We start from the raw sequence: 21,111 nt of genomic DNA on the forward strand, positions 1-21,111 counted from the left end.
ATTTGTCTGTCTGTAAAGTTTCCATGCAGCCTTTCTGCTGCCGGATATTTTTTTGGCCGTACGACTGCTGCTCTGTCTCTGAGGTCAACACAATGAGTCACTCTCTCACAAAACCGAGTTCAGTCAAGGGCCCATAAAAGATTAAACTCTCCGTGTGAGAGGTGACCTTGTATCATGCACTGAAATTATTTGCATGAATTCTCTGGAATGCTTGGGAGCTGGGGAGTGAGCAAATTTTTTTCAGGGCGTGGTAGAAAAAGTTTTTCTCTGTATTTCTGACACTTTGTTTTTTTGTTTAGGTTTTTCACATGGCTCTTCTTGCTCATTCACCCCTATATTTGCTTCTTCTTTATACAGTATGCTATGCAGTGCTTGTAATGGCCCGTGTGATAAGGTCTGCAGATCCACTGTCATCGATTCTGTGAATGCTGCCGAGTTCCTGCAGGACTGCACCGTCATCGATGGCAATCTGGACATCAATATCCGCCGTGGAAGTGAGTGCAGCTCTGTACAATGAACATTCCTCTTAGAAGCACATGTACTTTACATTTTGGTGTGGACTTCACTACACTGCTATGCTGCAGCTAAGCAAACTATAGCTTTGTACACTTAAAATGATGAGTGTGAGCCAGTGAATTATTTAACTTGGCCAGAATCTGCTACATGGTACTTAATAGTAAACTTTTACTGTCTACACTCACTATACTACAGCTTGTTGCACTTGACTTCCCTACATTTATTATGTTTGGAGGTATAGTAAAAGCAGAAGGGCCGGGTGGAGCAACATCACATGTGCTTTTTTGCACTCTAACCCAATTATCACATTATGTTATAATGCTGTTTATTTGTTCAGTTGATAGAGTGGCTCAAAGGTAATCCCTGTATATGATAAAGATTAATCCGTTATGTGTTCATTGGCGGATTTGGATGAAGACCAAATTGGTTATCACAGTAGCAATAGATTTTCTTTATAGCTTTTTTGTATTTTTGTGTGACCAAATGTGTTTTGTTTTTCTTTGTTAAATCTCTTGTCCTCAGATAATATAGCCCCCGAGCTTGAGAGATTCATGGGATTGATCCAGACAGTGACGGGCTATGTTAAGATTCGACACTCCGACGCTCTTGGCTCGCTGTCCTTCCTCAAGAGCCTACGTTACATCAAGGGGCAGGAACTCATCGACAAGTAAGGCTCGTCTGCACTTTTAGGCTGTGGTAGCATGCACGTGCGAAGCGAGAGGGAATTAGAGGACAAGAGTGGATCGGAGCCAAGCAGCAAGCATACTGTTTTACATCCATAGATGTCAAACTAACCTCTTGTTGATAAGAATGCTTTTTGCAACACTTTTCACAGATATCGCAATATCCTTATAAAATGTCATGCACAAAGGCTAGATAAGTGACTGTGGCTACTAAGGCAACACATATTTTACAGACAAGGAAGTTAAAAAATACAAATCAAGTTAAAACAACTCAGTCTGAAGCAGGAGCGCTAAACATAACACCAGAATCAGCCCGGATACAAAGGAGAGTATAAGTTTTTTGACTTACTATTGGATTTTCATACGTTTTATGGCTTTTTCTGCCGATAAAGACCTCCCCCACAGCCATTTATACCTTATCAGAATAGTCAGGTGTTAGTTAAAGAATTAAATGACAGAAAATGTTCCTTTTTTTCCACTGTCTATAGAAATCACAGTTTTAAAAATGGAAATGTTTAATCAATCAAGAAAAACAATGCTTACAGGAAATACAGGAAGCAAGCTAGTAGAACGTTTTCTGGGATCTGTTATTTATCATGTATAAAACCTAAGATGTGCTGTTGAAATTGCATCTCTATATCTTACGTTAAGATATCTCAGAGATTAGATGTGTAGATGAACTTCTTTGTACTGACAGGAATGCAAGTTTCACTCATCCGGCCCACTTAGGATCAGGCTGTATGCGGGCCTTTAAAATAAGTTTGACTTCGCTGGTCTAAAGAGAGCTGCTATGATAAGTTTCAAATAATGGGGTAGACTTCCATACAAATATGCCTGAAAGACAAAATCTCAGTTTTTGGGGGGGTTTTTTGCACTCTTGGCTCTGTATGACGCCTGAGGGAACAGCTGTGATTAATATGGTAATAAAACCCCGCCCACCAGAAGCAGCTAATCAGACTAACGTTGGCTTAAATGGAAAGTGACCTTAAAGGGAAACTAGATAAAATGACTCAGTTTATTATTATTATTATTATTATTATTATTATTATTATTATTATTATCATCTGTTCCAGAAGAGTGCAAAAATTAATACTTTACTGTCATTTAGCACAATAGGTCAATGAAGAGATGAATTAATAATAATATTAATGAAGATAATAATGATGATAATACATTTTTAGTAAGATTTAAACAAAGTTAAATGTACAGTCCATTAGTGTCTTCACTGTGATATTAACACTAGTCCAAGATACGAGTGAAAGTTTTTTTTAGTGATGGCCAAAGGGGTCATGGGGCCTGTCGCCCTTCTTGTTATCATTTCTTCCAGGGTTAAGTTTCACCAAGGAATGCTGTTGAGGGTGGCAGGCATTCCTTTCCCTCTGGAGGTGTTCATCTGTGGTACTTGGACTGGTAGAGCTAAAAGTGTTGGCGTGACAGTTTCTGTTTTATGTCCTCGTCTGTAGTAATGGAGGCCTGTTTTCAGGGAGACACACAAAGCCGAGGCCGTAATATCCACATCTGCTGGTCCTTAGTGGGACCACCAGGTGGCAAAAAAAAGCTCCTTGAACAACATTTAGGGGAACGTTATATCCTGTGAAACACTTTATGTTTGGTTTTTTTGATAGAGACTATACGAGGTGCTTCTTACAGTCTTTTGATCTTTTTCTCCCAGCATGTATTCATTCTCCGCCATCAACAATCAGAATCTGAAGTACTTGTGGAACTGGACTGAGCACAACCTGACTATTAGCAGTGGACGTCTATTCTTCCGTCAGAACCCCAAACTCTGCATGTCTGAGATCTACAAGATGTGGGATAAAACTGGCATAGCTGTGAAGCCAGAGGAAGGGGATTTCCGCAACAATGGCGAAAGAGCCAATTGTGAGTAAATTCGTGTGAATTTTTTGGTCCACATTCATTCAGTCATTCAGCTTGTGTGCACGTTTTTACTTTATACATATGTCTCACCGGTGGCCAGGTGAAAGCCATATCTTGAAATTCAAATCCAACATCACATCCAGCCATGTGATCAATCTGACATGGGAGCGCTACCAGCCCCCCAAAAATGGAACCCTTATCAGCTTCATCATTTACTACAAGGAATCGTGAGTACACAAAGGCTTATTATTAGCCTCTGAGCATAAAGTAATTTAGTGTCTTACTTCCATGTCAACTGTCTTTTTTTTTTTTAAATGAAATTCTTTTTTTTTTTATGTATTTTTTTCAGTCCTTTCCAGAACATCACTGAGTTTGATGGCCAGGATGGCTGTGGCTCAAATAGCTGGCACATGGTGGATGTGGATCTTCCTAAAGATAATAACAATGACCCAAATGTCAGACTTCAGCACCTCAAGCCTTGGACTCAGTATGCTATTTTTGTGAAGGCCATCACCCTGCAAGAGAGCGACAAAGATGCCACTGGAGCAAAGAGTGACATCATTTATATTCGCACACACCCATCGTGTAAGTGTGACCATCACTTTTGGTTCTGGCTTCAGTTTTACATTATTATTGTTGCGCAACTATATAAACACATGAACAACATAAAATAATCTAGTCTTTCCCCCTGGTACAGTGCCGTCTGTGCCTAAAGATGCCCGTGCATATGGTAATTCCTCAACAAAGCTGGTGGTGAAGTGGTCACCTCCACTTTTGCCCAACGGCAATCTCACTTACTACCTGGTCCGCTGGCAGCGTCAAGCTGAGGATAGGGAGCTCTACCAACATGACTACTGCTCCAAAGGTCTGCACTCCTCCTTATTCTAATAAGCAGCCAATATGTCTTTATTCTCTGACCTTTCAAACCTTTCCAGTTACTTAGCGAAGGCCACTCAGTCTTTCTTGCATCGTACAAACATTATTTGTTTTTTAAACTAATCTTAATGCACAGTTAAAAGAGGACAATCACCTGGAAGAGCTTTAGCTTGCCAAAACAAAAAGCCGCCCATTGTAATTGGTAAGGTTAAATCCCACCCTTGCTAAACACTCTTTTTTCCTGGCTTTTCATTTCATATTTTCTTCAACAGACTTGAAGATCCCAATCCGAATCCCGGCGTCGGAGCTCACAGACATGGAAGAGAACTTAAAGCCCACGAAGTCAGACCTAGCAGGGCCAGAAAAGGTCCTGTGCTGTGCTTGCCAGAAGACAGCAGAAGAGAAGGACCGTGAGAAGGACGACCGTGTCTTCTTGAAAGTTTTTGAGAATTTCCTCCACAATTCCATCTTTCTGGCAAGGTATGTCACATCAGTGGCCTCCTTAAACCGTTTATAGGCTGTGACCTCCCTTTCAAGTGCAGACAGCTATCAGAGCACTGAATGTAATTGCCTTGTTGGGTCAATGCGAAGACTGAGGTGGTGGAACGGGTTTAATGGCTCCTCTGTGGAGCGAACAAGATCTGAGCATGACGGGTGTGGACGGACCTAACGGACGCTGAGCTGGCCCGCTGAGGCCGGCCCTTTTGTTGGGTGGAGCAGATGAAGGAGACATGCTGAGTAGGTTCCAAAGCCTCCTCAGCACTCATGTGGCTTTTTTATTGCCGCGGCAACGGTGGCACAGGGGTTGATGGGGTCTACCAGGCAGCAATTTGGACAAAACAAACAAACCCAGGAGAGAGACGAGATTAAAGAGTCTGAAGGGCCTCGTTTGGCTACACAATAGCTGCTTATGCTTTTGTTTCCCGCAACAGGACTGACATCTGTGTTGTGTTATCATTTCACTTGCTCGTGGCTATGGATGTTTCAGTGTTCCTCTCCCACAGTTCTCGGATAGGATAGGATAGACTGATGGATATTCATTTGTTAAAATGATGAAGTTTATTTAATTGAACAGCACTGACCTTTTACTTCGTAGTGCTGTTCATGGAATTTGATCAATATGTTTTGGAGGAAAACTGCTAAAAATTGGCTGAACTGTTATCTATCTACACCTCCTCTTCTCTCTGGCTGTGCTGATTTGTTTCAGTAGAAGTGTCTAGGAAACTGGCGGGTGGCAGGTCCCTGGCCCTCAGCGAGGAGCTCGGCCAGTGTACGCACAGCCTCTCCAATGTAACACAGCCAACATTATTACAAACCACTCTAGGGAAAATGAGGGAGTTTTTTTCTTTCTTTCTTTCTCAAAAGTTCAGGGTTTAGACCCAGGGTGAGGGAAAAGAGGGTGCATGAAAACAGAAAGAGAAAGAAAAGGAAATGTTTTCCATTCTGTCCTTCTCAACTCGGCACTTCACGCTACTCCTCCCTTGCATGCTCTCTTTGTCCGAGGCTTTTTTTTCCTCTTTTTTCTTTCCTGTAACGAGGCAGCTGCCAGGAAATGTACAGTGAATCCATCTGGAATCTAAATGAATGAGGGAAGAGCCCCATCAGCCGTAGAAGACAAGTAGAAAATAAGGAAAGCAGACTGATTTATGGGGAAAAGGAAGGGGGCTGCCTCATGATGAATACATACAGATGAGGTGAAAAGGACTCCCCGAAGTTGCCTCTTCTTCTATCAGATGTTTCACTATTATCCATGATCCTGTTGTATTGTATGAGGTGTCAACTGCTTACAATGTGCCCCACTAACCATAGAGTGAATGTGTAGTCACGGCTTTCCTCTCTGGATTCCGATGCATAAAGGTAGAGCTTTTTTAGCAGGTGAGGTCAGGGCACTGTAGTAACTACAGCTACAAAGCATGTGACAGGTAGCAGATGATTTCTTTTTTCTTATTTCACTGTCATTATCGCCCATACAGAAAGTCGAAGCCATAAAATGTCTGTCGCCTGCTCATTTCTTCTTCTTCTTCTTCGCTTTGATGAACGGCTACTGTCAGAGTGAATCAGTGTCACGAGTCTTTTGTCTGTAGTCTCTACCATGTTGTCAGTTTTCATGTATGTGTGATGTAGTCAGTAATAACTAAAAGGCTGGGCTTTGGTTTGCTGGACTGCAGCACTTTTAGCTGTCAGAGAGGAATGCTGACATGTCAGTGAAACTGCCTTTCCCACATTTCTGTCTTTGTCTGTGCACTCCTCTTCCTGCAGGTCGACTTGAAAATAAAACACGCATTCTGTAGCTTTCGCTTAGTTAGTTTCTTCGTTTAACATGGTAGTCTACTGTACTGCGTAAAAGAAGAAGTCCCATCCAGCCTCCAGCATAGCTACTGCCACTGCACTGAGCTGACCACAATTACGTGTGATTTTGTTAGGGCCATTGCTCCCTGCTCCGAGGACTCAGTGAAGCGCACATAGGCAGTGCAATCGACTCCCATTCCCCAATTCACAGACTTACTTTTGTTTTAAAGTAAAACAAAAGTAAGTAAAATAAAACATGAATTCTGGAGCTTTTGCTTAGTTAGCTTCTTAGTTTAACATGGTAGTCTACTGTACTGCGTAAAAGTCTTCAATTTTATATTTTGCTAGGAAAATGGGGAAACAGGTGTAGAAGTTTATTGAAATGTGCAAACATGCAAGCTTTCTTTATAAATTTTTAAAGTCGTCTTCATGAATAGTTCTCCGGGCTTCTCCAATCTCTTAGAATTTTTGTTGCTTTTTGTTCTGTTCTTTGTCAAGCTGCAACAATCTTGAGATCCGGTTTTTGGGGAGGCCGGTCCATGACTGATTGTGTTGCACTGTGTGTTTTGCTATCCCGTATGGTTTTACTTGCATTGGCAGCGTGTTTGGGATCATTATCACTCTTTGCCTTTCTTACACGTTCAAAATGGTGTTGCATAACTTGATCATTCCACCAATTTCGACAAAATCCACGACACCACTGGCCGAAATGCTGCAGACACATCTCTCCTGACCTCCTCTGTCCATTGCTGCTCACCTGGACCTGTTGTCTTTGGCAACTAAAGAAATACGTCTTTGCTAAGTTATCTGCTATGCGTAGGAACAACACCGCTGCATCCCTCGAGCTGGGTTCTTTTATAACAATTTAATGATTCAGAGATTCGTGTTAAGTTGCTTAACAACTAAACAAAACAAAAAGTTTCTCTGAAAATGTTCAGAAAATCAGAGAAATACCAAAGAAAAAATTTGAAGGACCTTTAGAAAGAATGAAGAACTTCGACTCAATGTAACTTCTAAAAATTAAAAGAAAGTCTGGCTTCTTGGAAGCAAAATATAAAGAAATCAGAACTGAATCTTTATTGTCATTACAGCAATGAAATTGAGGTGCAATTCTCTCAGTGCAAAAGAAGAATAAAAAATAAAATAAAGAATATATATATTCATACATCTATAACAACAAACACAGTTGTTTCTGTATTGCACCACTTGCCAGTGTTGATGTAAATGCCAACGTTATAAAGAGAGAAGCGGTGGCTCAAGATTTTTGCACATGACTATAGGAACAAATTCTTTTTTCTGTGGATTTGTGGTTTCTGTTCATCTCATGAAAAAATGACAAAAAGTAGATTTTATGGATTTGAATTATTAGTCAGATTGTTAAAAACACTCTTTAATGGTGTTGTAGACCAAATAATGAATCTATTAATTATTACAAAAACAACAAATTATTAAAAAAAGTAGCTGCAGTTCTAATTCTCAGTGTACAGTTTGAGTCATTTAGTTGAAGTTGCTATTTTTCTCTGAGCTAAGCTGTCTAAACCCAGTCACTTGTTCATTGTCACATTCGGTTTTAGACAACCCCCAAACATGTCTGTGTACGAGCTCTATAAAGGGCATCAGTAACGCTTTTATCTTCTCAGTCACAGCAAGTGCTTTTTTTCTTTGTCTGTCTTATTGACCACCCTGCATCTTTCACAGGTGGACAAGATGTCCTGTGGTATCTCCTACTGCTAAGGTCACAGCTGTCATCGCCTCTTAGCTTTCAATTATGATGATGTCCAGGTCTTGGCAGCTCCACCCAGTATCATGTGAACTTTGAGTGAACTGAAGGCTAAACATTACTTTTCAGAGTTTAACCTTTTGGTTTTTTTTGTTTGTTTTTTTATCAGGGGCATGTTGGACATTAGCGTTAATGCCTGTTTTTTGCATTTCTCCGTCAGTCAGCCTCTCAGTGATCTAATGACCTAATAAGCACAGCACAACTGGGAGTAGCAATCACTCCGTGCTTTCCATGAAAGATGTTTAGCTTTGCGCAAACATTTTTTCAGGAGGTATAAACCATCACTGACATGCTACAATAAGGGTTCCAGGACATACAATGCACCTTTTTGTCTTTTGTTTCCCCAGCACTGCTCATTGAATTTTAATGATCTGTGCTACAGGTTTTATATTCAATTGTGTCTTTGTATTTCAGACCTCAAGAGCGTCGGCGCAGAGACCTTTCTGGTACAGCAAACAACACACTGTTTTATGAGGGCGGCAGAGGGAATACCACTCTCGGCGCAGGGGATAACAGTACAGATGGCATTCCTCCTAACGTAGAGTTCCCCTTCACTGAAGACAAGAGCACAACAGAGTATTTAGAGATCCCCAATCTGCGGCCCTTCACCGTCTACCGCATTGATATCCATGCGTGCAACGAGGTGGTGGGGAAGTGCAGCGCTGGAGCTTTCGTCTTCTCCAGGACCAAACCTGCAGGTTAGAAACATAGTAAAAAGCCTGCATTCAACTACCTGTTTTCAGTAATGCTGACAAATATAAAGAGAGTGCATTTCTTTTATTTACCTGAAAAAGTCACAAATATTACTTTTTCCAGTGTTTTTTGGATATCGGGCAAAAAACAGTGGAAAAGGTGTATAATGCTGAAAAACACTTGGTCAAACATCTCACACTTAGTTGGGTTAATTGGAAGGAGGTCGGTACCATGAGTGGGTATAAAACAAAGCTGAGCCTTTCGGAAATAAAGGTGGAGAAGGTTAAAATATAAATATAATATAAAATATAAAATCTCTCAGTTTTCAAATAGATTGAGGATTTAAAATGACTCCAAGTGATTGTGTTGATTTTGTTTTCATTTACACAGCATCCCTGCTGTTTTTGGTAACATAGTGGTGTGGAAAATGGAAAATGAAATGTGCTGGCACCTTTTCTGAAATTAAATATCCTTGTTTATATTAACGTGGTTGTGCCTGTTCCCCCAGTCAAGGCGGATGACATCCCGGGCAAGGTGATTTTTGAGAGGTGTGACAAAATCGAGGGGTGTGTGGTGCTGCACTGGCCAGAGCCCGTTATGCCCAATGGACTCATCTTGATGTATGAGATCAAGTTCCGCCTGGGTAATGAGGTGAGCTGGACTGGGGTAATTATAGCTTATTATCATAGGTCATTTCCTTTTTCAACATTGAAAAGCCTGGAATCCATGACTCTCCAAATATTGTAAACAACTGAAAAGGCTCTCAATGTTTGCTCAGTGGAGGATTCACATGTTTAAAACGTGCACCAGACTCCAATCATGCTCATGCACGCAGGGCTTAAACACTGAGTAAAACCAAAAACAAATGACAAACTCTACACAATAGAAAGCTGATTGGAGGCCATCAAACCTTATTCACCTGAAATAAGAAACAAGAAATCATATTTTTGATTAGATGAGAACATTAACCCGATGGTATGTTTTCTTCCAAGCAGTAACCAGCGTGTGCTTGTTCTCTTCCAGCCTGAGAAGCACAAGTGTGTGTCGCGACAGGATTACCGCCGGTACAAAGGAGCTCGACTAACCAACCTTGGCTCGGGGAACTACTCCGCCCGAGTGCGTGCCACTTCCCCGGCAGGAAACGGCTCCTGGACAGAAAGTGTTTTCTTCTATGTGTCTCCACCTAAACGTAATGAACTTCTCCCTAATTACATGGAATGCAGAGGAATGAAAAATAAATAGGACTTGACACCATCGGTTTTTATCTTCTCTGACAGGTGATGACGGTGTTACGTTGTATGTGGTCATCATAATTCCCATCATTGTGACAATTTTTGTCGCCGGCCTCATCACCATCCTCTTCTATGTGAACAAAAAGAGGCAAGTATCTTTTTGCAGACGCGCTTTTAAAACTGCCTGACAAAAGTTCTTTGATTAAGCTGTTCTGCCTGGCTATGCTCACGAAGCTTAATGATCAGTGTAATGTTAATCAGCGCTAATAGGTGTTGTTTTCATTAACGTTCCCCTGTGGTAAAGAGTAGACTTCCTCTTGAAAATTGTACACAGCATCTGCAATCAGACTTGCCTGCAGGCTAACTGAGTTTGTGTTAACAGGAACAGTGACAGACTGGGGAACGGCGTCCTGTATGCATCAGTCAATCCAGAGTACCTCAGTGCTACTGAGAGTAAGACTGTTGGATATTTGGTCTATTTTTCATTGGGTTTTTTGGGTGGGGTGTTTAAACTCTGATGGTGACCCGCTGTCTCTTGTGCCACACCAGTGTATGTCCCAGATGAGTGGGAGGTAGCAAGGGAGAAGATCACTATGCACAGGGAACTGGGCCAGGGATCCTTCGGCATGGTGTACGAAGGCATCGCAAAGGGAGTAGTGAAGGACGAACCTGAAACGAGAGTGGCCATCAAGACGGTCAATGAGACGGCCAGCATGAGGGAGCGAATTGAGTTTTTGAACGAGGCCTCTGTCATGAAGGAGTTCAACTGTCACCATGTGGTAAGTTGGACGCGTCATCAAATCCTTACCATCTGGCTCATGTGGTTATTAATAATAAACCAGTGTATTGTCATAATGAATCCAGTCACGAGATGAAATTGATCCTCGCAGACGTAGACTCAAGTACGCTGTGGTTGTCTTTATTCCGACAGCTGCAGCATGACTTGCAGTTCAGACTCCAGGATATACTGTATATTCTCACTTCAGTGTGATCACAGCATCAGTAACTGCATAACGTGGATGTGTTGTTAAAGCCTTTTTATTAGTCACTGTTTTGTTTTTTTTAAGGATAAAGATCTTTAACAATGCTCCAAGCAACAACAACAAAAAAAAAACCACATTTAAATTGCAAATGCAGGATGGAGCTGAACTGTAACCTAGTGTGCTTCTGAGTCAGATAACCTACCTTACTGCCTAGTAATTTATTGCTACTGAATGCACTATGTGGTGGTCTTTAATGTTATCTAGATTTAGTGGAAGCCAAACATTTTATTCTAACAAGAAATCACACAAAACCCAACAGTGAGAAAGTCTAGAGAGACTTTTCCTTTGTGGTTTGCTTTGTGGGAGAATGGTGTTGATCAGTGGAAAATACAAAGTGATTTGAGTCAGGACCACTGTAATAGGTGAATACTCACATGTGCAGTAATTTGGATTTGGTGGCATGGCTCTGTTCTGGGGTATTCTTGGCACGAGTTAGGGTGAACAGCAATATGATCCACCAAAGGCAGGCAGGCAGGTTAAAGGTGCCATAAGAGATTTGTAGAAGTGTATCATCAATCTGCTGGATCACAGCTGAACTTGACTTGCCTATTTGAATGAACTCTGTGCTGTTTTTTTTTTTAATAAAAAAAAAAACTTTTTTCAGAGCATATTTCATATTTTCCTATGTGAACAAAACCTATTTTGAAGTTATATGTAGCATGTATTTTTTACACAGTTTTGTTTTATCAGAGCTGACCCCTCTGCACTGCTGTGATTAATGTAGGTGCGGCTGCTTGGCGTGGTCTCTCAGGGACAGCCAACCTTAGTGATTATGGAGCTGATGACTCGCGGAGATCTCAAGAGCCACCTGCGCTCCCTGCGCAAAGAAGTAAGCAACCTGTCCACGTGTGCACACACACACCTCTGCTCTCTTTCTTAATTTTTACAATTTCTTCTGCCACCCTTATACATCATCCACGCTACGCTTTGTTTCGCTCACCTGATTAAAGCAGAAAGGCGTGATATGTCGACTGACTGAATAGTGCTTTTCATGGAGTTTCTCTTCTCACCGCCTCTTGCTCTACCGCAGAACGCCACCAGCCAGGTCTTACCCCCACTCAAAAAGATGATCCAGATGGCTGGAGAAATCGCAGACGGTATGGCGTACCTAAACGCCAACAAATTTGTCCACAGAGATCTGGCAGCGAGGAACTGCATGGTAGCAGAGGACTTCACTGTGAAGATTGGAGGTAAGTCAAGTTAATATATTGCCTTCAGCCTCCCCCGCTCTGCCGGCCTTGACAAAAAACTGTTTGGATTTCAGTGTCGGACCCAAGCACGTTAATGTAGATGGACAGAGGGGAGGGAAGAGGTGAGAGGGATAGATGAGCTCTCTGGAGCTTCCTCTCCCACACATAATGAGTGATACTTAGTGGCTTCCTCAACTTCTGCTTTCATTTTTTTTTCTCCAGATTTTGGCATGACCAGAGATATTTATGAGACGGACTACTACCGAAAAGGAGGAAAGGGCCTGCTGCCTGTCCGCTGGATGTCTCCAGAGTCACTGAAAGATGGCGTGTTTACTACAATGTCTGATGTCTGGTACGGCAGCAAATCACTCTTACATATACACAAGCCTGCATTAGACTAGGGCTGCCACAAACGATTATTTTGATAGTCGACTAGTCACCGATTATTTTTGCGATTAGTCGGCTAATCAGATCATGCATCCATTGGATGTACAGCTTATTGCACCAGCAGCATCTGCTCTTATATAACTATCATTAGCTTACAGTTTTAAGTGTTTAAGGTATGTGCTAACTAAAAATAAAGACAAGATGATAGTTTATTAAATTTTAATGAAATTTGCAGATTGTTTCGGTGAAGTTTAATAAACTCCTTGCTATCTAAAATATAACAGGACACCGGAGTATATTCTCGAGCATCTCACATTTCTGATAATCAGTTGTCTGCTTGATGTTTATTCAGCTGTGTAAAAACTAGAACTTTAAGCTCAGCCAAACCGATTTACTCAGGAACAAATAAAATACTAAAAAAAGCCAAACAATAACATTTTTAAGTTATCTAAGTCACTTATATATGTTTCACCTGAGTGGGTTTGAAAACGATTTCCGGTGTTCTCACCGGCTCTAGTGAGCCTGTAACCCCGGCTAGCTATCGAGCTAGTGGGTAACAGACGTCTCCGAAAACGTCGGAGCGCTTTTGAAAACATGTTGTGTCTTGATAAACTGAGCCGATATTTGAGGTTTACACAGCTACATTCTCACCTGAAAATATGCTAAACGTTTATTTTGTGACCCAGAAAGAATAATAAGAGTAATATTAAAACTAACTAGCTGCCGCCATTGTTGGAAAGCTATGAATTCTGGGACACAGCTTCTTCTTCTTCTTCGGGGTTTAACGGCAGCTGGCATCCTTGTACATGCAGTGCTGCCATCTTCTGTTTCAGTCCGTTATTACACTCTTAAATCCTACTTATTCCTGCGTCTTTTGGGATCTTACAAAGCTTCAAACGACGCGTCGACTATTAAATCAGTCGTCGACGATTTTGATAGTCGATGTAATCGTGACTAGTCGACTAATCGTGGCAGCCCTACATTAGACCTGTATGAACCTCCTTAAATCCAGAAAGATGCTAAGTTTTCCATAACCACCTCAATATTTTTTGTCCTTGTGTATACTCTAAAACAGTTCATGCTGTGGCAAAAAACTAGATAATATATTCTTATGATAATTTTCTACTTTAGTTTTTTTTTTTTAAATCATGACTACTGTTTCCAAAAGCATCCAAACCTTTGGTTTTCTGGCTGCCTCTTTGGAAATTCCTGGCAAAAAAGTACAGGCCAGGAGTATTCCTCTTCTTCTTTTTTTTCCATTTACTGACAACTCTATTATTCCACTGTTTCGTAGATTCCCAGCCTACAGCACTGCTACTTTTTTCCTGTGTTTTACTACTGTTTACTAGAACCCCCTGCATGTTTGTTTCCCCAAATGTCACGGGTTAGTCCCTAAGAGTGGGCTTAAACTGCTCCAGATGTCTTTAAATGAGAGGTTGCCGTGCCAGCACAAACACACCTCCACAATTTGTGTACTATATCCTCCCCTTTGATGTTGTAAAGACGTTTAGTGTAAGATAACCCTGATGTCATCATGAGTAGGTGACTGTTTGAGATCCTGGTGTGCAGTATTGTAATAGGCCTTTTTTATTTCTTTTGTTTTTAAGTTAAGCATACCATTTGAAAATTTGGCTAGCCAAAGTAGTACAGTAAACAAATATTGTGGTCATCGCGAGGCAGTCTTGAAGTTAAACTGAAGAAATACTTCATGCTGAGGTTTTTCCTGCAGTATTGTAATCATGTAAGCTGTGTTACAACATACCGTGCCACACGTCATGAAGTTAAAATAAGAAGCAGGGTAAATGCTCAGTACCAGCTCTCCGACATCCTGCGCTCATTTTGGATTCTAGTGCAGATTATTTGGGGAACTTAAAGTTGCAATATTTAAAATAGCATTCATCTTTATGGGGAACTTGTGGACAGATATGAGCTAAGAATACATGACACACTCCAAAAAGAAAAGAAAAAAAATGAAGCCTGAAATAAAGTCAGCAGTGTCAGCTCAGCTTGTGCGCTGTTAGTACTGCGATCGATGGATGGCAGTGAGAGTATTTCAGTCCAACACGGACAGAACAAAAAGTCAGAAACTATCGGTTAGCCTTAGATTAAATTTGGTTCAGACATTCACTGCACCCAGGAGATGAATCCCACTTACTGCTTTACAGCCACTTTCTCTGCCTTTTCATCTTGCTTCATCACGAGATCAGAATTTTCAATCTTCTAATACATTTTTTAATGACTACATTCCAGTAAATCTCACCAACTTAACACAATAAACTAAGGCACAGAGCACGCCAAATCAGATACCTGCCTAGCATCAGCCTGTCACTGTGTGCATGTTATCATGCTGACATCAGTTTTTTTCCCTCTTCTGTATATTAAAAGGCATTTATTACCTTTTCTGTATCAGTCAGTCAGGCTGTTTGACATTTAGTCCCTCTAAAACCATTACTAGAATATTCCTCTCTGTTTAGGTTGGACATTTATGCACATCTCAAGCACCACAGCTCTCAAACAAGCACCATATGTGGCTCTTATTAAAAAAGGAATATATGAAAAATATGATTTGTACTTATTGTTTGTATGCAAACAGTGCAGCTCAATTTTGAGCGGAGGGAGTTTTATTTGCTTTTATTAGATGGTTACCAAGTATTACTGGTGAGGCATTTTCAGGTCACCCTGATAACAATTTAGTCACTAACATAATGGATGTAATTTCTTTCAAATTTAAGAGCGATGATGTAGGATAGGCTCTTCAAAGTAAAGTTTATTCCTAAGCAATAAAAGAATATGTGTGCTTGATCGATGGTTAAAATAAACGTTTACTGTGAAAGCCGAAAGAGCATCACATAAAATACCACAATATATTACTTGAATATGTTGCCTAATTTCTCGCTGCAGGTCATTTGGTGTCGTGCTGTGGGAAATCGCCACCTTAGCTGAACAGCCTTACCAGGGGATGTCCAATGAACAAGTGCTGCGCTTTGTCATGGAGGGAGGACTCTTGGACAAACCTGACAACTGCCCTGACATGCTGTAAGTCTTTCTTTTTTCAAATCTGTGACCCTGCCCTTAAGAACAATAAAAATAAGTAACATCAGCTTGGATTTATGAAGGATATTTTATCCTCTACAGCCGCAGCCACCCATGTCTTCTGTCCTATTAATATTTTGCCCTGTTTTATTTTAAGTTGTGGCTCTGAGTGTGAAGGATATCGTGTGTATAAGTTAAGGTAGAGCCAGGACGAGGGCCGACATTAACGTCACAGGATAAATGTGGTCCGTTGACGACATAGCTTCAGTGGTCAGCTGGCAGTGAGAACCCTGCTCAGCCTTCAGCGCCGGCCCATAGAAGGGATGCCACAATCAGTGTGTGAAAGATGCCCCTCATTCCTACTACGGAGGGAGGTAGTGCCTGTCTGTCAGCGTGGTGGATGAGAAAGTTATCATTATTTAACTTTAAATTAATCAGTCAATCAATCAAACACTTTGGCTGTTAGAGGGGAAAGAAAAGCCCGAGCACAGCCTGCTCGTCGGCATGCAGCGCTGCATACATGCATTTCGATTCTCCGTCTCTGACCTCAATAAGAAGGCATTCTGCTCTCTCCCCTCCCACTCTCCACGGCTGACCTCACCTTAGAAAGAGTGTGAGTAGCAAAAAAAAAGAAAAAAGAGGATCAAGTGTTGTGCAGACACAAACCTCGCGTTTCTATGGCAGCGTGGCTGTTTTGTCCTGATTACAGGAGTGTGTGGATTGTGTTACAGAGGTGGTGGAGTCGGGGCTTAGCAGCACACATGGAAGTCAGGCCACTGTCGATGGTCGCCTCTGCTGTAGTGACTTAATGGAGATTTCCAGAAGATTGCCCAAGTGCAGTGAAGCCAGAGAGTTCATACAAAGACTGAATAGAAAGATACAGAAGAAGTGGAAGTGGGCAGGTTAACACAAACAGGGATGAGTCATATTTCGAGAGCCTTAAATGTCTCCTACTTGTACTGTTTCCTTTGTTTCCCAGGTAGCTTTGGTCACTGATTGTTATTCTCATGTTTCTGTCTAGAGTTTCCCAGAGATAAAAGTGCTTTTCCTCCTTCAGAATTGGAAAATAAATGTGACTAAATTAAACATCATTATTTTTCTGTGGAATATCACTTACACGCTATTATCCGTCAAGGTTTTGCCACGCCGGGGAGGTTGCACGTGTGAAGTTTTTCAGATCTGGCAGGGATTCCTGTTCAGGTTTATTAAGCATTTAGCATAGATGTTTGGAGACTTTTTTGCACTCACACTTGGCCTGAAATTGCGTCTGTTTCTGATTTTTATCAAGCTTTGTTGGCCCATCTCTTCTGTGAATATTTGGCTTTATCCAGGCCAGTGAAGATTTTCTTATAATTCTGACACTGACTATGTCATATTTGCTTGTAACCGTCCTTATACAGTATATCGGACAGTGAAGTCAGAATCGGTTTATTGGCCAAGTACGTTAACACACATGAGCTCTCACTATATTTTAATACCGTGCAGATGGCAAATTCGCAGGATAATACAGATACAGACATACAGCCAAGCAAAGATATCGAATCAGCCAGAGCAAATAAAGAAAAACAGAAACAAAAAAGCAGACCCTAGGCAAACCATCCGAGCCGCCATCTCAGTAACTTAATAGCTGCTGCTCAGCTGTATTTATACAGCACATTTGGTGCACTCAAATTTGAATGTGAAGTGATTCGGGGGGGGAAAAAAAACAGCTAAAGAACAAGTGGAGTTTTAATGCAGTGCAAGTAAAGCTCATGTAATCTGTTTTGTGTTGCTCACAGGTCCAATGTTAGTCAGTTTAGCCAAAGCATGTGGCCTGTGGGTCACGATTGGCAGGATGCTGACAAGAAGTCAGGATTTACAGTGTTTGTTTTCTAAATTTGCATCAAGAAGCCTCGTGCGAGACGGTGTCGGAAGTTTGCAGCAGACGGGTTACTCTGGTGCATCGGCCTTACTTCCAAACGCCGTGCGCCTTTTTCACGGGTGGTCCTTGCTTGCCCGAGCTCGGACATCTGAACGTCAACTTTGAGACACTTCCTGCACATGTGCAAAACAAGTCTGAGCCGCCCCCTGCTGCTTCAGAGCATGAAGCGAGGCACGTGCTTAAGAAAGCTTTACCCATAATTCCTCTGGCGCGGAGAGGAGCTGGCACCCAGCTGCAGAGGTTATTCTAGATGGCAAAGAGACCACTAGGAAAAACAAGACAGAGGGAACAGCAAGAACGGAGCAGCGATGGCCAAGGTGTTTATGTCAGCGGGCCTTAGAGAGTATTCTGAGCTTGTTTGTGTATAATTGGAGCTGTGGTGTGCGGTCCAGCACCACACAAAACTGTAATAATTCTCCCGTTTATGATGTTGTTTTGACATTCCCAAAGCTCGGTTGCTGGCCTGGCACAGTAACCTTAAGTATGATTTACTGTTCTGCTGAGTGCATGCTACATTTCTGATCTTACTGTATTTGTTGTTAAAAAGAAAAAACAAACGGAACCCCCAAAATAGAAGAAAAAAAAAAAAACGGCAAAATTTCAAAACAATTGAACTGGCATAAAAATAGTTTGTGGATTTACTTACTATATTATTGCCACTGAAAGCCTTGTAGCTTGCAGCAACTTTGGAACGCGCACACATATATTTAGTCTTTTGGCCACAGTCTTACAGGGTTTTAATTATATAATTTTACGGGACAGTACTTAAAGAGAAGGCATGCTCACCAAGATTACCTGCCAACAAACCTGCTTCGAATTAATGAGCAGCTACAAGTGGTAAGGACGGGTATTTACAATAACTACATCCTTTTTTTTCTCTTTTTTTTAAAGAAAAAACTGAAGCATAAAATCTAGTGTAGCACACTTTACCAACGCTGATATTACAGTCTCTGTTCTTTCTTCATGATCAGTGTTATGAACTGAGTTGTAGTGCCAAAAAGCCCTAAAGGGGCCTTCAGTTTCTCCTGCCACCTGCTGGACAGAAACAAGACTTACAGGGCCACATGCTGTTTTCATCCCTCCTGTCCTTACCGGTTGTAAAGTTTGCTGATATGTTGCAGTTTAAGAAGTTTCTGTTTGTCAGTTCAAGCTGGTGTGTGAGAAATGTTTACACAGAAATGACAAAAATGATGATTTTGTCATTTATCTTTCAGGTTTGAACTGATGCGAATGTGCTGGCAGTATAACCCTAAGATGCGTCCGTCCTTCTTGGAGATCATCAGCAGCATCAAAGACGAACTGGATCCTCCCTTCAGGGAAGTGAGCTTCTTCTACAGCGAGGAGAACAAGCCGCCGGACACAGAGGAGCTGGACATGGAGGTAGAAAACATGGAGAACATTCCACTGGACCCTTCATCCGTGAGGCAGCCGTCGACTGCTGTCATTTCCTCGTCTGGGTGTGCAGGAGGCATGTCTCCTCCTTCTACGCATCAGTTATCCCCCATGCAAGGCCCGAGTACGCCATTACTGGGACCTGTTTCTAACTCTCCTCCCGGCCCACTTGCTTCAGCCTTGGCGTCTCCAGGACTAGCCTTGGACAAGCACTCAGGACATGCTTCGGCCAACGGGCCTGTCGTGGTGCTGCGGCCCAGTTTTGATGAGATACAACCCTATGCACACATGAACGGGGTCAGAAAGAACGAACGGGCGCTACCACTGCCCCAGTCATCAGCCTGCTGATATCAGACCAGCCCTCTCCTCCTTCCCCTTTTACACAGGGTATCACAGACCTCTCATCTGTCTCTTAAGGAGGGATGGATGAGGTAAGAAATTGCTTTCTTCTACTGTTTGCCAGTAGATGGTCTCTCCACTCTTAAGGTCAAACATAAACTCGGAAGAAATGGAAAACAAGATAGCACAGAGCAATTGGTGGCTCAAGCTCAACACTGGGAAACTCCATCCTGCGCAGCCTGTATCTGAGTCTTTGTTATGTAAGAGTCCTTAAAGAAGGAAAACGATACAGGCATGTATCCTGACTTACAGATTTACACATGAACTTTAAGAAAATCTTCTTTCTTTTTTTAAAGCATATCTGCCAGCAAAACCAACAGAAGAGCACTTTTTCCTCATGATTTCAGAGGTGATGTGATGGATATTCAAGTGTGTATTTATACACATAATACATAATACAGCATAGCTCCATTTCTAAAATTACTTTCCATCAAAATGACTGTATTCACATGAGCAGACTGCCTCATGTTGCGTGAGGATTAGAAAGGTTCCAACTTTTCTGATCCTCTAAGATCTTTTTTTTTCTTTCATTTTATTTTACTGTCGATGTTTCTATGGGATTTTGTCCTGTGTAGGTCAGAATGGTAGAGGAAGATCTATTTTCTGCCAGACTATTGCCAAATCATGCTTTCTCTTCAGTTTCCTAAAAGGTGTCCCTTCTTACTGACGATTGTGGTTCAGAGTTGTCTGTGTGAAAGATAATGCCAAGATTGCCTGGCTGTTTTCAGTCTTCATGTTTATCTGTCACTGCTCCTGGAGCAGCTGTGTGTAGGAGTTTGCTGCCTTCACCATTGGTTATCACTTATTTTCTATGTTTAACGCAGATTTTACTGGTTCCATCTCAAAACTGAGGACTGGCTGACTTGTTCTCAGCCTATGTAATAATTTTTCTCTTTTTCTGTGTGCACACCAATCACATGGCGGTATAGTGGTAAGAGCTGTCGCCTCACAAAGTAGAAGGTTCTGTGTTCAAACGCTGGCTGCGGACACTGTGTGGAGTTGACATGTTTTCCCTGTGCCTCTGTGGGTTCTCTCCAGGTACTCTGGCTTCTTCCCACAGTCCAAAGACGTGCATGTTAGGTCAATTGGTGTTTCTAAATTGGCCACGGATGTCTGCTACAGCCTGCATCCATGGCTATTTAAAATGTGACTGAGTGGTCAGCAAGACTAATAAAGCACTAAATATGTGAGAGCATTACAAACACCTGACAGATTTTCAGAAAAAGAGAAAAGCCGTGGTGCTGATTGGCTAATCAAAAGTTTGCTTGCCCACCTACATGCCCTTCATTACTTTCATCTTTCAAACATCTGAGGGAAGAAGGCATGTGATTGAAGCACAGCCAACTCTGAGTCACAGCCTCTGTCTTTGTTTAATTTATTTGAAAAAAGAAAGAAAAAGAAAAAAAAAAAGACTGAAAACATCAAAGCATCAGAAGGTCGCACTTCAAATGAGCAAATCACTGAACTTTATACTTTACGAATACAACTCTGGCTCCACTTTGACTTCTTCTAACCTTTTTTTTTCTGAGATTTTCAATTGTGCATTTCACAGTGGGAGGTGAACATGGTTCGCCGGCACTGCTGTACCGAATACAACGCAAGAGACAGAAAATGAGGTGATTTTAGTAGCCTAGAGACAGCTTTCAAGTCACAGGTGGTCTCTTTTTAGAACAGTCAATAGTTTATCTACATTTCAAACACATATAAAGGTCTTACAGTTGTATTTTTGACTGCAGGATCGTTTTTATACACTCATTGGTTTTTGTCACTTTTTTAAAACCTTTTTACGGTTAAAAAAA

At 41.6% G+C, this 21,111-nt stretch overlaps 2 protein-coding genes across 3 annotated transcripts in view; one reads left to right on the top strand and one right to left on the bottom strand.

The window, feature by feature from the left end:
• igf1ra (insulin-like growth factor 1a receptor) overlaps positions 1–21,073 on the top strand; it is a 71,139-nt gene extending 50,066 nt beyond the window's left edge. The window contains exons 4-21 of the mRNA XM_005729912.1: positions 358–494; positions 1,039–1,183; positions 2,872–3,080; positions 3,178–3,304; positions 3,427–3,662; positions 3,775–3,942; positions 4,226–4,433; positions 8,437–8,720; positions 9,224–9,366; positions 9,739–9,904; positions 9,993–10,095; positions 10,330–10,400; positions 10,497–10,726; positions 11,715–11,819; positions 12,021–12,180; positions 12,403–12,532; positions 15,469–15,603; positions 18,736–21,073. Coding sequence (XP_005729969.1) covers positions 358–494; positions 1,039–1,183; positions 2,872–3,080; positions 3,178–3,304; positions 3,427–3,662; positions 3,775–3,942; positions 4,226–4,433; positions 8,437–8,720; positions 9,224–9,366; positions 9,739–9,904; positions 9,993–10,095; positions 10,330–10,400; positions 10,497–10,726; positions 11,715–11,819; positions 12,021–12,180; positions 12,403–12,532; positions 15,469–15,603; positions 18,736–19,261 — 3,283 coding nt within the window. The 3' untranslated portion in view covers positions 19,262–21,073. The remainder of the gene's footprint in view (positions 1–357; positions 495–1,038; positions 1,184–2,871; positions 3,081–3,177; positions 3,305–3,426; positions 3,663–3,774; positions 3,943–4,225; positions 4,434–8,436; positions 8,721–9,223; positions 9,367–9,738; positions 9,905–9,992; positions 10,096–10,329; positions 10,401–10,496; positions 10,727–11,714; positions 11,820–12,020; positions 12,181–12,402; positions 12,533–15,468; positions 15,604–18,735) is intronic.
• Positions 15,947–21,111, bottom strand: part of pgpep1l (pyroglutamyl-peptidase I like) — a 9,705-nt gene continuing 4,540 nt past the window's right edge. For both annotated transcript variants that reach the window (XM_005729911.1, XM_005729909.1), the window contains one exon: positions 15,947–16,465. In XM_005729911.1, coding sequence (XP_005729968.1) covers positions 16,369–16,465 — 97 coding nt within the window. In that variant the 3' untranslated portion in view covers positions 15,947–16,368. The remainder of the gene's footprint in view (positions 16,466–21,111) is intronic.

The sequence above is a fragment of the Pundamilia nyererei genome, unplaced genomic scaffold, assembly GCF_000239375.1.
Source record: "Pundamilia nyererei isolate P.nyererei 1_Seehausen unplaced genomic scaffold, PunNye1.0 scaffold00035, whole genome shotgun sequence".
Classification (NCBI taxonomy): domain Eukaryota; kingdom Metazoa; phylum Chordata; class Actinopteri; order Cichliformes; family Cichlidae; genus Pundamilia; species Pundamilia nyererei.